The 13,770-nt window shown below is 57.0% G+C and overlaps 9 protein-coding genes across 9 annotated transcripts; all 9 read left to right on the top strand.

Moving 5' to 3' along the window:
* Positions 1-33: 33 nt before the first annotated feature.
* DQ04_04531080 (hypothetical protein) lies at positions 34-642 on the top strand (the record flags this gene model as incomplete). The annotated part of the gene is made up of 1 exon (XM_009313644.1): positions 34-642. One exon carries the CDS (start codon positions 34-36, stop codon positions 640-642), a length of 609 nt encoding a protein of 202 aa, XP_009311919.1.
* Positions 643-1,181: 539 nt separating this feature from the next.
* DQ04_04531070 (hypothetical protein) lies at positions 1,182-2,069 on the top strand (the record flags this gene model as incomplete). Its single annotated transcript, XM_009313643.1, has 1 exon — positions 1,182-2,069. One exon carries the CDS (start codon positions 1,182-1,184, stop codon positions 2,067-2,069), a length of 888 nt encoding a protein of 295 aa, XP_009311918.1.
* Positions 2,070-2,595: 526 nt separating this feature from the next.
* On the top strand, positions 2,596-3,360 carry DQ04_04531060 (hypothetical protein; the record flags this gene model as incomplete). The annotated part of the gene is made up of 1 exon (XM_009313642.1): positions 2,596-3,360. The coding sequence occupies one exon, from the start codon at positions 2,596-2,598 to the stop codon at positions 3,358-3,360; it is 765 nt and encodes a 254-aa protein (XP_009311917.1).
* Positions 3,361-3,633: 273 nt separating this feature from the next.
* On the top strand, positions 3,634-5,721 carry DQ04_04531050 (hypothetical protein; the record flags this gene model as incomplete). The annotated part of the gene is made up of 1 exon (XM_009313641.1): positions 3,634-5,721. The coding sequence occupies one exon, from the start codon at positions 3,634-3,636 to the stop codon at positions 5,719-5,721; it is 2,088 nt and encodes a 695-aa protein (XP_009311916.1).
* A 999-nt stretch (positions 5,722-6,720) lies between these two features.
* On the top strand, positions 6,721-7,020 carry DQ04_04531040 (hypothetical protein; the record flags this gene model as incomplete). Its single annotated transcript, XM_009313640.1, has 1 exon — positions 6,721-7,020. One exon carries the CDS (start codon positions 6,721-6,723, stop codon positions 7,018-7,020), a length of 300 nt encoding a protein of 99 aa, XP_009311915.1.
* Positions 7,021-7,417: 397 nt separating this feature from the next.
* DQ04_04531030 (hypothetical protein) lies at positions 7,418-9,448 on the top strand (the record flags this gene model as incomplete). Its single annotated transcript, XM_009313639.1, has 1 exon — positions 7,418-9,448. The coding sequence occupies one exon, from the start codon at positions 7,418-7,420 to the stop codon at positions 9,446-9,448; it is 2,031 nt and encodes a 676-aa protein (XP_009311914.1).
* Positions 9,449-9,655: 207 nt separating this feature from the next.
* On the top strand, positions 9,656-11,032 carry DQ04_04531020 (hypothetical protein; the record flags this gene model as incomplete). Its single annotated transcript, XM_009313638.1, has 1 exon — positions 9,656-11,032. One exon carries the CDS (start codon positions 9,656-9,658, stop codon positions 11,030-11,032), a length of 1,377 nt encoding a protein of 458 aa, XP_009311913.1.
* A 386-nt stretch (positions 11,033-11,418) lies between these two features.
* Positions 11,419-12,180, top strand: DQ04_04531010 (hypothetical protein; the record flags this gene model as incomplete). Its single annotated transcript, XM_009313637.1, has 1 exon — positions 11,419-12,180. One exon carries the CDS (start codon positions 11,419-11,421, stop codon positions 12,178-12,180), a length of 762 nt encoding a protein of 253 aa, XP_009311912.1.
* Positions 12,181-12,604: 424 nt separating this feature from the next.
* Positions 12,605-13,663, top strand: DQ04_04531000 (hypothetical protein; the record flags this gene model as incomplete). Its single annotated transcript, XM_009313636.1, has 1 exon — positions 12,605-13,663. The coding sequence occupies one exon, from the start codon at positions 12,605-12,607 to the stop codon at positions 13,661-13,663; it is 1,059 nt and encodes a 352-aa protein (XP_009311911.1).
* Positions 13,664-13,770: the final 107 nt, after the last annotated feature.

Below are 13,770 nucleotides of genomic sequence, written 5' to 3'. Positions count from 1 at the left end.
CTCGAGGAGGCGGCCCGACCGAAGTACACGCCCATGCTGTGGGCGATGGAGTGGATGAAGGAGCGACAGGAGTTGGTTCTCGTAGAGCAGAGCGAGCGCAAGGCGGTGGAGTTTGACGAGGTGGGCCACCGCGTCGACGTGCAGCTCTTGCAGAGCCTGCAGCTCGCGCAGCTTAGCGCGCAGGTGGGCGATGCGGCCGTGGGGTCGCTGAAAGGCGATAGCGCGAGTCGTGTGCGCCGCCGGGGCGCCGGCGTCGACTCCTACGCCATGTCGTCGCTCTCCTCCCCGTCACGCGGGTCGACTGGGGCGACGCAAGTCGAATACGAGACGGGGTCGACGCCCTCCACCGTGTCGTCCATATCGTACATCGAGGACAGGGCGCTTTCTATGAATAGCGGCGGCGACGGTCTGGAGCCCGCGGAAGAGGAAGAAACAACATCCAGAGCAGCATCAGTAGGGGCAGCTCGTGCGATAAGGGCACTCGAGGGGGACGAAGAGGCGAAGCGTAACGCGCTGTGCGCTGCATGGCGGAGGGGCATTGACAACATGATTGAGCTGGACGGTATCTCCGCAGAGGGGCTCCGCCGTGCAACGGCTCTTTCCAGCACGATGGTGGTGCGTGCTCACCGCGTCGCCTGCTGAAGCGTGAAGATACGAATGGTGTGTTGGGGGCAACTTCGCATCCACCGTCTTCATGGCCATTGGTTTTTTGGTGTGCGTTTTTTATTTTTATTTTTATGGGAGTTTAGAAATGCTCTGTGTGCTTGTGTGTATACGCCTTCAGGATCTATCGTTTGTTTCTGCGTTGAGTGGGGTCCCTCCAAAGAGAACAAGTCCGTGGATGGGTGTCATTTGCTGTTGACAAGACATCGTTTAAAAAAGCGGGGGAAAACGTGTGCGTGCTCGTCATTAGCCTTACTGTTCTTTTTGCTGTTCGCCTTCTCCTTTTTTTTGTTGTTTGTCTGCCTCTCTCGCCGGCTTGGGTGCGGTGCGTTTTTCCAAAGCAGAAAAACAAATGGCGCTGCGTCGTGCACTTTCCGCCTTTGCGGCACGAACAGCAATTGTGCGCCGGAGCCACTGCCGTGTCGCCACCACCACCACCACCTCAACAGCAGCAACAGCAGCCACAACAACACTGTGGGGCAACGGGCCTGCGTCTCTGCAGGACAAATCCCCAGTCGATGTCGAGGACATNTCGTGCACTTTCCGCCTTTGCGGCACGAACAGCAATTGTGCGCCGGAGCCACTGCCGTGTCGCCACCACCACCACCACCTCAACAGCAACAACAGCAGCAACAGCAGCCACAACAACACTGTGGGGCAACGGGCCTGCGTCTCTGCAGGACAAATCCCCAGTCGATGTCGAGGACATGTTTGGTCTCATGGAGGAAGAAGAGGGCGGTGACGTGGTGGGTGACACTGCAGCACGCCTAACGAGCAGCACGCACGCCGTCGACGGGAGTTTCTTTGCCTGGGGAGAGGGGGAGGACGCCAGTAGCAGCATCGCAGAAGCTTCGCGTGACCTGTGTCTGGAGAGCGTCATGAACGCCGCCCTGGATGAGCCGCTCGCCGCTGACGTGTCCTGCAGTCTGACGGAGGCCCGCCGCGGCAGTAACGACTCTGAGGGGGGAGGTCTTGTTGTGGATGACCCAGGTGGTGGAGGGGGGGAGGCGGCGGCAAGTCGCATCGATGACCTCGCTGCTGCCGCCCAAGTGGTGGGTGGCGGTGATGATGTGGCTGCGGACAAGCCAGACGAGCCCCGTGGCAACAATGTCAAGAACGATGCCAGCAGCGACGGTGAGGACGATGAGGAAGACGTGTCAAGCATCATTGCAGAGGAGGAGGAGGAGGAGGAGCAGGTAGAGCAGCTGCTGCGCGCCAGCCTGACGGCCGAGTCGGTCGCCGCCGCCACCGCACTCTTCTTTAAAGGCAAACCGCACACGGTGAAATCTGCAACGGCAACAACAACATCATCATCATCAGCACTGCCGTCATTTGACGATGCGGCGGCGGAGGGCGCGGAGTTGGAGTCCGTTGGCGAGGCCATGCCGTCGCCGCGGCGCTTCTAGGCGGAACTGCGTCACGAAGAGAGGGGGGGAGGTAAGGTGATGTTGTGGCAGTCATCGATTCGTATTTCTCCGGTCGTTGCCAATGTCCTTGTGGAGGTGGAGAGTGCGAGAGAGAGAGAGAGAGAGAGAGTGAGAAATGCTGATTCGTGTGCTGTGATGAAAGACCCTGCTGGAGCTGACTCAATCCTCCGCCTTTCTCTTCCCTCCCGACGGGCTGGACTCTACCTTCTTCCCGTTCTTTCCTGCTTCTGCTGTTGTTGTTGTTGTTGCTGTCAACGTGGCAATCACTCCAGCAGGAGGTGCTGCCGCAGTGCCAGGGGAGTGACAGCGCGCAGCCACAACACCCGGCCGCGTTTTTCATTGCGGAGTCGTATCGTTGGGGCACGCGTAAGTTAAACCAGGGTAGACAAAGCGGCACTGGCGTAAGAGAGAGAGAGAGAGAGAGCGGGCAATAAGAAAGGTGAGGGAGAATCGAAAACAAACAAACAGACAAACAAACAACAACAAAAGAATCAGCAACTCAAGCATGATTCGCATCCAGCGTCTCGCGGCTCGCAGAGGGTCACTCCAGTGTGCCACGGCGGCGCTTCGTCTGCCTCTCACGCGGCGTGTTGTGCGGGGCAGCAGCTCCTCGGCGGGCGCTGTTCTTTTTGCCGTGCGGTGCGTGCAGTACGAGCAGACCTCCGCCACGCTGCGTGGAATCAACAAAAAGAACCGCGCTGGTGCGACCCCGTGGATTACGAAGAGCACGAAGGACTACATAAGTGAGGCCGACACACAGGTGGCATCCGTCAACCCACTCAAGGACAAACTCCGACGGGACTCGCAGCAGCGCAAGGACCGCTTCGTCCGCGTCGCAGAGGAGACGGACCGCATCTTCGATGCCGAGATGGACCGGATGCGGGACTACAACGTGCGGCGGTGGCGAAAGGGGATTGAGTTCTTCAAACGACAGGGCGTTGGCTTTACCGTTCTGTATATCGCCGTCTACTTGGCGTGCCTTGGTGCGTTGTATATTGGATTTTCAACGGGGTTGCTCAAGAAGGAAGCTGCGTATGAGTTTATGTTCTTTTTCCTTGGGGGATACATTGACAGGGAGCGGTTTTACATGCGTGTGGAGGCGTGGGGTACGTGTATTGACTTTGGCTTTGCGTTTGTGATCAACGAGATGCTGGAGATATTCCGCTTCCCCTTCATGCTCTACACCTTCTACACATTCCGGCCGTACTTGACGGGCGTGAACAGGCGCGTGAAGAAGTCCATCTTTCGCTGGAATGCCGCCGAGTCGTGAAGGGGTCTGCAGTACGTCAGTGGTGTGCGCCCTTGCGGGTGCGTATTTCCGTCTCTCTATGTGTGTGAGTGGGGGTGTTCGTGGCTACTCGGTTGTGGACGCGTTCCTGGATTGAATGCCATTCCTTTGTCCATGTCTTCTTTGTTTGCTTTTTTTTTTTGGTTGGTTTCAGCGTCTTTCTATTCCTTTCCCTTCCGTGTCTCTTTTGTGCGGCACCTCGGAGCAAGGGATTTGGGTGTAAAGGGAGTGTGCTATTGAGAAAGTCGGACCAGCATGTGCTACAGGCAGCAGCAGCAGCCCGCGTCGGTACTCGGCGCGCACGGCTTCACAACGGAAGTGGCGGGCCGCGACCGCGTGCGTTACTTCCGCCGTCCGGTCGAGGCGCGCAGCATCCCGACGGCGTATGCCGATATTGACAACGTCCGCTTCGCCTCCAGCGCGCCCGCAACGCCGCTGCCGACAGTCGGGCAATTCGCTGCCGCGTCGTTCCCCAGCCGCACCGCCTCTGCGGCTGGGAAGAGCGGAGAGGCGCGGCCATACCGGCTGCCGGCGATGCGGAAACGTGGCATGGACAAAGCACCGCAAAAGCCTGTGACACCAACAACAAAAACAACAATCACTTCGGAGGGTAGTGCGGGACAGGGGCGCGACGCGGGTATCCAAACGGTATTTCGCGAGAACGAGGCACAGACGTTGCCGTACACACCCGACTTCTACATTCCGGAGGGCGGCGACCCCAACCCGGAGGTGCTTGGCCTGCGTGACTTGAAGTGGAATGACGGGCTGCCGGCCGGCACGGAGGAGGTGGAGCTCATTCAGCGACTGCGGCGTCGACGCGCACTGGAGGCCTCGCTCCCGCAAGAGACGGACGCCAAAACGGCGGAGGTGCGATTCCGCGCCCTCTACGAGTTGGAGGAGCAGGAGCGGAAGGAGCGCGAGGAGCATATGGAGAAGATACGCCAGCGCCGCCTCAATGGAATCCGCGACGCCCTGATGGAGCGCGATCGCGCACGTGAGGAGGCCAACCGCTGTCGGCTGGAGGTTGTCAAGGCGCAGAGGCTCGCTGATTTGCGGCGGGTGATTGAGCGGACAGAGGTGAAGCGCATCGCAACTGAGCAAAAGTCAATGGAGAAGGGGGCATCCGCGACGACGCCGTCTGCCACACGCGGGATGCATGCCGTGGATCCGATCGAGACACACAAACAAAAGAAGGATCTAATAGAAAACTACTCCAAGTACGGCGCTGCCGCCTCCACGCCGCATGTCCCAGTCAGCGGCTCCAGGCCACCTGCGCCAATGAAACCGGCTGAACACTTCCGCCACTATGATGTGCGCCCGACAATGCTCACGTTACCGGAGGGCGTCAAGGAGCTGGAAGGCGCCAAGGTGCCACGCATACTGCAGCTCCCACAGAATGTCTTTGTGGCGCCGGAGAACCACGCCATTAACTCTCTGCCAACGCTCTACCAGCGGCGCGAGGCAACACGTGTGGTGGACGCACTCGAGTATGTCAATGCGAAGATTCAGAAGGATGATGCCCCTGCTGAGGCGTTCCGTGTGCTAGAGCTCTACCGTGCCACTCCACGCCTGCAGCGCCCCGACACACCCGAGTTGGAGTTGGAGGGTGACGCGGAAGAGGAGGTGGAGGAGGCTTGCATCCTTCTCCAGCGTCTGCTGCGTGGTCGCGCGGTACAGAACGACTTCTTTGATGGCAAGGAGCGGTGTCGTGGTCTTATTGAGGAGCTGCAGGCGGCCTCGAACGCCAAGTACGCGGAACGCAGCCCGGAGAAGAAGAAAGAGGATGCGGAGGCCAAGCGACGCGAGGGCATCGCCGACAGCGTGGCAGATGTGGCACAGGGAGACATCATTGTGGATACATTAGACTACCTCTTCCATGAACTGACGCGGCGGCAAGACCTCAGTGCGTTGGAGGATCTCCGCTCTGAGGCGGAGGCGGTACGTGCAGAACGTGAGGCAAAGGAGGCGGAGCTCCGCGCACAGGAACGCATCCTGCACGACAAGGAAGCGGTTCAATACGCTGCCTACACTCGCGCTATTGACGACGTGGTGGAGTGCTACGCGCACCAGCTTTACACCACTGCAGCGGAGGAGTGTGCGATGGAGGAGGCGATTGGCGCAGAGTGCAGCCGCCTGGAGAGCATTCCCCGCCCCTCCTTCAACCTCAGCACCCCCGACGGGACGGAGAACGTGGTATGCGACATGCTCGACAGCTTTGTGCTGCCAACAGTGGTGGACATGGTGCGCCTTCGCCCGGACAACTTGAAGCGGGAAGCCCCTGCTGCTCTGGCGGTCGATGTTCTCAAAGACGCCCTTCCACCGAAAGAAGATCACTCTGCATAGAGTGAGAATGACAAGAGGAACAAAAACAAGACAATACAAAAAGACAGCTGCATCAACAACACCCGAACGCAGAAACTCCAACTGCAAATATACACCAGGTGCCCCATCTTTATGTACATGCAGAGAAGGCTCCAGGCCCAAGCGCGTCTCATGCGTTGCACTGAGAATGAGGAGCGGTGACAGACGAGAGTGGGTCCCACGAAATGTATCATTCTCTATGGTGTGCACCATACCTAGGTTCAGACATGTCTTTCAGAACATCACCGGAGCACTGCGCCCACCACTTGATTCCTTTCTGCTTGCCTACTATCCCTTTTGTATTTAGTTGTTTTTGCATCAACGTTTGTCCTTTTCTCTTTTTCTTCTACACCATCGCCAGTAAGAGGACAACACGATGGATAGCGAGCTGTGAGACGGCCCATTACTGGGGGTAAGGGCACGGGCTGCATGGCCTCACCCTTGTCGTCGTTCTACACCACGGCTCTCCTAGCATCCCTTTGAGTTGCGCCCGCCTTCCCATGCATGAAGGGGGACACGTGGTAACACGCAGTGTGTGCCGGGCCGACTCGAAGCGGGAACTTGACTGTGCCACAGAGGCGCCGTCGGCGTTGTGACGGCGCATTCGCAGCCTTTTGTTTCTTTAAACCTGCGATTCAAGGAGACTTACATGGAGGATGAATGGTATTACTTCTTTACAGCTACTTTGAAGGGGGGGGGGTGCTGAAACTACAGTGAAGTTGTGGGAATACATCCGAAGGAGACAACTCTCTCATTATACGTGAGGGATGCTGCATGCTCCACTTTCGTCTCTGTCACGCGTAAGTGACACAAGCAGGAAGCACTTGGGGAGTGGTGCCAACGGTCGGTTGTGAGAACAGCGTTACAGCAGCAGCAGCAGCACTATGGGTGCTACCATCGATGAGGCTGCGGCTTGGCAAAGCCTTTTGTTAATAAGACAAAAAAAAGAAGAAAACACCGCCATTTTCATTGCATTGTGGAATGATGGCTTGGTGCTGTCACATGGGCGGGCTGTTCTTATTGCGAAGTGGGTCACCAGGATATGGCTGCGTGCCTAGAATCCACATAGACCTCAGCACGAGAAGCAGCTGCGAGCCTCTGTCCGCGTGGCGGGGACGTGGTCAAGATCGGGTTGTACGCTTGCACTCTTTGCGCCGCTGCGTGCGTTGTGTTTCCCAGCGACCATCCGACAGCGAGAGCGGCCATGCCAGCGCGGCAGTACGGACGCTCCCAGCCGCCCGTTCAACGCTGCCGACGAAGCGCATGCCTTCTGCACAGTAAGGACGAAGGAAGCAAACAAAAACAACCCTCCCCCCCCAAACAAAAAAAAGCATAGTCTGTGATGGAGCTTCCCTTTTACCCTTTCCACAAAAGGGAAACCGTGCCACCGACAAGTCGTTCGTTTCCAATTTTTTTTGTTTGATTTCCTCAACCACGTGTGGCTAGGAGGACACACGTGTGTGTATTTATATTATCGCTCTTGCCCGGATTTCTTTTCTTCCCTTGGAGGCAAAAAACAGCAACAAAAACAACAATAATAACAAAAAACAATAATGTGGGCTGAATAGCAGCTGGGCCACATGGACGTGGATCCCTTACGCGCACTGCTCTTCTATGGCAGTTCTCTCCCTTGTATCTGTAGGGTACGAAAACAATACGTCAAGAGGCACCTAGTGGAATGCAGGCACACACGTGCAAACGTCACGGGTCCCGCAGAGTGGGCCCAGGCGCAAAACGCCCACGGTGTGAGCATGGGGGCCTCCAAACTGAGGCGAACGAACAACTGGCGGCAGCGTCATTCGAGCATTGCAGCATAGAGGGCGACGGGGCGTTGCTCACTGGCTCCTCTGTGAGGGACAGTTCTGGCACCAGAGCCTACTCATCATCAGCGTCATCGTCATCGCGGTCCATGTCGCCTGTTTTCCCCACCGCTCTGCCGCGTGGCACCCGTATAAGGCAACTCATTGGGAGAGGCAACAACGCCACCGTGTATGTTGCGGAGAGAGTTACTGACGAGGATTTTTCCCATGGCGAGGAGAATGAGGCGGCCGCTCGCGCAGAGCAACTACAACCACCACCAACACCACCACCGCAAAAACAACAGCAACAACTGCAGACGCAGTTACAGCTGAACGTGCAGGATGGAGCACCAGCCGAGTCCCGAGAGCGAAAGGATGCTGGATGCGACGAGGCTGATGCGGGAAGTGCGGCGACTAATCAAGGCAAATTGATTGCCGTGAAATGCATGCCTTCATCGTCGCGGCACCTGCAGCGTGAGAAGGAGTGTTTGGAGCACTTGAACAAGTGCTACGACCAGTTGGAGGAAGAGGCGCGAAGCAACACCAGAGAATCCTTGGTGAATGGTGAAGGGTGCTTTGGACAACTATTAAAGCCTACTTGTATTTTTCCGCGTCCTTTCCCAAGACTTCTTTTTGCTAGGCAAGTGGGACAAGATGCCGCACTTGGGTTGGAACGCCTTGGCGCGGACTTGTTCGCCTTCACGGAGAGACATGTGCTGCGTGAGGAGGAGTTGTGTGTTGTGGGGATGGAGCTCATACGAACGCTAGCCGTCGTCCACGAGTTGGGCACAGTTCACCGCAGTGTCAAACCGGAGAACTTCTGCTGGAATCCAGAGGTGCTTGGCGGGACTTGGGACCGTACTACGCCTCATCAGCACCATGACGGTGAAAGACGCCCTGTCGAAGGTACGTCTGGCTACATGTTCAAGATCATTGATTTTGGACGTGGAACTGTCATCACCGGGGACTCACCGTCAACGCCGTCCTCGTCGTACGAGGAGCCCTACAGCGGTTGGTGGCACAGTCTACGCGGGTTTTTAGGGAAACCGCTGGGGCAGAAGGATGACCTGATGGGGGTGGTGCACACGATCGGCTATCTTCTGGATGACTACATCCGGGATCAGTGTGCGTCGAGTCTGTCATCGTCACGGTCGTCTTCGCACAGTCGGGCATGCGACTCGTCTTGCAGCAGCAAGTCGACAGCCTCCTGCTCCTTTTCCTCCTTCTCCTCTTCCATGGAGAAGGGGCCGGCGGGGGGCTGCCAGACGGCAGCGGACTCCCGCACAAAAGAAGTGATCGATGCGCAGTGCTTCGAGGGAGGGATGAGCGATGCCACGCCGAAAAGGGCGTCATCGCCGAGTGAGCAAAAAACGTCTACGCGAAAGTGCCGGTCGTATTCGTCATGCCGGCATAAATTCGCGGACAAGATTTCAGACATCTACGAAGTCGTCGAACGACAGTATCGGCGGGAGGTGGATACGGGCCGCGGCCGGCAAAGAGTTGGAGCGCACAAGAAACACCACAGCGGCTGCTCTCACGATGCCGTGGAGCGGCGCAATACGCGGCGTGCGTGGATTGTGCGGCGCATTGAAGAGGAGTTCCTGCCGACGCTGCTGCCCGACCGCTACTTCCCTCCCACAATGCCGCAATGGTGGGTGGAGTGGTTCGCTGCATGCAACGCGTGGTGCGAGGACGACTCGGTGTCAACTGCAGAAATGACAGAAAGGATGATGCACACACTTCGACAGCAACTGCTGGTGTGCGGTGGGGCGGTGCCCAGCATGCGGCAAAGCCTGGAAGAGTTGTACCTGCTATACGTAAAGGAAGAACAAAACGAAGCGGAAAAGGAAGTTAGTGAACCTGCTACTATCACACTGACAGAGGAAGAAAGGGACAATGACGCCCGGTAAGAGCCACTGCATTTTGCTCATTGTTTTCCATATATTTTCTGAGATGGGTGCCTGCTTCCTTTTTTTTTTTCCTCTTGTTTGCTGCCTACTTCTAAATTAAATGTTGCATTCGTCTTCTGTGGTCTTGAGGTGTTTTTCCTTCTTTTCTTTTCGTCCTTTCATTATGGCGTAGGGTAGATCGATTGGGGGTGCGACGCAAGCAACAGTATGAGGCGTGGTGACGAAGAGGGAGTATCCTCAGCCTTTGTGCCGAAGTTAAGTATCAACAGGAGCAGCGAGTCCTACCAGGACCCCTCCAGCTCGGACTACCGCAGCTACGAGGGCAGAGCTCCAGCCGCCGCTGCCGCTGTCGATGGGACTCGACGCCACAACGCCAACTCAAGCGGTGCAAACAGTGGAAGGGGCACTACCAGCTACGACTATGGTGGCTATGACCAGGGATCCCCACAGTCGCGCAACAACAGCACGTTCTTTGGCACGAACTTACACAAGGCAAACGAAGGCGCAGGCATGCCGAGACCTGAGGCCCCCTACAACAGCAACATTGTCAAGGGATACAGCAGCAACAACAACAGCACCAGCAATAGCAGAAATAACAAGAACAAAACCTACAGTGCTCCCCTTGCCACTTATGTGGATGCGCGTACAGGAATGCGTGGTTTTTCGCGCGAAAGAGGCCGGAGCACCTCCGCACCAGCGATGGTGCGTCGCGTCTTACGCCGCGACGCGGAGCAGTATGCCCTCAGCGAGCCGCCCGAGTCGTCGCTGGATAACATCTCCTCCTCTTCCACGACTTGCTCTGGGGAGACGAGCTCGTCGGATGCGGAGTCGACGCTTTTTGACATCGACGCGGAGCCCGTTGTGCCTGTGGATGTGTTGTGCGCGTCGCCGTCGTCGTCGCCGCAGGCCTTCGCATGGGCGCGGCACCCGCGCCACGTCATTGTGCTGAGCCTCCTGCGTAGTCGCGGTATGTTCCTGCCGCGGCACATAGCTCTCGCTGACTACCACATGTCGGAGGCCTTCCTGCACTACATCGACCTCTGCTGCCGCGGGTCGTACTTTGTCCGCTACCAGGCCAATTCGTCGCCAAAGGAGCGTTTCTTCACCATTCGCATGATCCCGCGTGATTTGACGTCGCGCACGGCGGAGAGGGTCCCGTGCCTGGCGTGGACGATGCACCGCACAGGGGTGCAGGTGGTGGGCTTTGTGCCACTGGAGCAGCTCGTGGGAATCACAGTGAACGTGCGATCCGCATCGTTTCGCCCACACATGACGACGCCGCAGACAATTAAGGGCCCGCGGGTGAACAGCCAACGCGCGCGCCTGCCAACAAACGGTGCGTTTTCGCTGTGGTTTTGTGATCGCAGCCAGCGTACCGCAAGGAGCGTGGACCTCCTCACATGCAACCCGACAGTATTGGAAGTTTGGATGAATACGTTTAAGGGATTTGTGAGTGTCAACAGCTCTTCACTTGTTCATGTACCGCTGACGAGTGAGGGCATTTCAACTGAGTTAGACGAACTGACGCGAGAGGCACAGAATCAGGTCGCAAGGGAATCGGAGCAACTTCCCACCTATCGATAGAAGTGACTACATGTGTCTCTGTGTGTTTGTACGCTGCAGACCGTGCTGCTGGGAAGTGCGTGGTCTCTTCTTGGCATGACGCGAGGATCGGAGGATTCGTCCCACTGCCGTCGTGGAATGGCGGTTTGCTCTTTTTTGATGTGCTCTCCTCGCTTGCTGCTGCTTCTGCTGCTGCTATTCCTTTTTTTTTTGCTTTGAATGACTTCCTACTCTTCATTCTCACCTCGTTATTCTTCCTTGTGTGGGAGAAAAGGAGAAAGGAGGAGGCCCAAGAGCACACGAGACAGAATAAACGCTGCCCGGAGGGACGCAGCTGCAACAAGATGAATACACGTTACAGGAAGCTGGTGCCTATTCCAAACAAGCCCTCGTGCAAATGGCACCTAATGCATGAGGAGTACTACCCGATATTTGCACCAGAGTACCGCGAGCAGGTGGAGTACTGGTACAACAAGACGGCAACAGGAAAACAGCGCAACACCTTCCGCCGCATCTGCCAGGAGATATACGCGCAAGATCCAGACAAGGAGGAGCCGGTGTACTGCGCGCTGTACACGCGTCAGGTCGCCCAATGTGAGGTCAAGGTGATGATGAAAAACTACGGGATCGTGCTGTCGGATCTTGGCAGGAAGCTAGCCCGTGTCTGGATCATGCACGTGGCGTCGCGGCGCGACAAAGAGAGTTTTCGCGAAGTCTTCACCGGCGCACAGTCACGCTTCCTCCCCGTATCCGTCATGAAGACAGACTACGTGCCACCAGACGAGGAGGTGTACGGCGAAGTGGACCGCTCCAACTTCCTCTGCTCAGTCGACTGGTCCAACCCGGAGGCACAGGAGGAGCGGCAGCGTCTGCGGCAGCAACGCTTTGGCAGCAGGCGCCTCACCGTGCCGTCGAACCGGCCGCGCGTGACGAAGCCCAAGAATCAGTTTGATGGTGTCTCTGCGCTTGCCACACTGGGCTACGCTGGCGCTGACGAGGAGGAGACTATAAAGACTCTCCGAAAAAAATTAGACGAGCACGCCGAGCTGGACCGCTACTACACAGTTGACGGCTGTACTGTCTACGTCGCGGGGGGCTCGAAGAAGATGAACCCAAGCGTTGCCAGCAGCGTGAAGTGTGGCATCATAGCGACGGTATGCGGGGATTGAGAGAGGGAGAGAGAACAAGTAGATGTGGCGGTTACGCGCATACAACGCCCGTCGTATGTACACATGTCCTTTTACTTCGTGCTATTGCGCCATTTTATTAGCGCAGTACGTTTTTTTTTTGTTGTTGTGGCCTACTTTGCAAAACACGAGGCAAAACGCTTGTTCGTCCGTCCGTAGTTTGAATGGCGTCCTCGCCTGGTGTATGTGTTGTACCTCTTATAACACTGGCCCCGGTTCCACACACACACACACACACACACACACACACACACACACACAAAACAGTCCAAAGGCGTGTTTTGTTTAATTTCCTCTACTTTATTCCCTTCTCTCCTGCCACTATTTCCCCTCTCACACCACAGGCACATACGCATACGCATACGCACACCGCTAGTATACGTACGCAGCGTTTGGACTGAGCAGCATGGAAACGGAGGGAGTGGTGCAGTACAGGCTGCTCGGCTCGCATCCCGCAGCGTCGGGCCGATACCACAGCTACGGATTTGCCGGTGATACAGTGCAGGTTGCCACCATCGTGCAGGACATCGTAAAACAACACCAGATCAACCTCACAAAGTACAAGCTGGATGTCCGCCGTTTGGTGCCGCTCGGCACAGAGCGTCAGGAGGTTCAGGCAGCGCCTGCCAACGCTGACAAAGACCTAATACCGCTCAACAGCTTCCTGCGGACGTACGACAGAGTCGTTGTCAACGTCTCGCGGCGACACTACATGGACGGTGTAGCGGATGCTGCGCAGGGGGGGGAAAAGGCGTGCGACGGTCGCTTGCAGCAGGTGGAGGGCATACTGCAGGGCCACGAGGAGACGTGGTCCCCACAGTTGATGCCAACTGGTCCTGCTAAGCGCGAAAGATGCGAGGATGGCAGTGAAGGGGACGCGCTCGCATTTAGACGCATAACCGCACTCTCAAACAAGGCGTTCCCACTGCTTCCCTCGCTATTACGGCGCAACCCCACGGCCTCGTCGCGCATACCAACACCAACTAAAGGGTTGTGTGTTGTTTGTGAGCTCAAGTGCTTTAAAGAGACGGTGCTGCCGTGCTGTCGGTTTTCAGTCTGTGCGCCCTGCCAGGAGTTAGCAAAAACAATGATGATGAATGAGAATGAATGTGCGGTGTGTGGAGCGCTTCCCGAGCTCCAGAAAGCGACAAACACTAATCTTTCCACCCCATCAGCACCTATCAAGCGTGAGTTGAACGCCTCAGCGCCGACTAACGCAGCTGCTGGGCTGAGGCAAAGGGGGCCGTGCGGTTCCTCCCAGCGGAGTACCAGCAGGGGCAGCAGTGCCGGCTGTGCACAGTCACGCCCCTCTCGCCGCGCCACGATGGCTACTGCGTTCGAGTCGGATCTGACAGCGAATATGGCACGGGTGCTATCGTTGCTCGACGTGACTGATCCGCTGCCCACAGAGACGAAGAAGACACGGCGTATAAGCGTAGTTCTTGCGCAATACACAGCATTATAAGGTCCCCACAAAGACTAATGTTGCAGTGAGGGTGTGGAATATGCCGGAATGCCTACTGCCGCCACACCTCTTGCGCAAAGCAGGCAATGAGCTCGACACAGTAGCCA

Source organism: Trypanosoma grayi (assembly GCF_000691245.1).
Source record: "Trypanosoma grayi strain ANR4 Tgr_453_V1, whole genome shotgun sequence".
In the NCBI taxonomy this organism is placed as follows: domain Eukaryota; phylum Euglenozoa; class Kinetoplastea; order Trypanosomatida; family Trypanosomatidae; genus Trypanosoma; species Trypanosoma grayi.
This window is presented reverse-complemented; position numbering and strand designations above follow the sequence as displayed.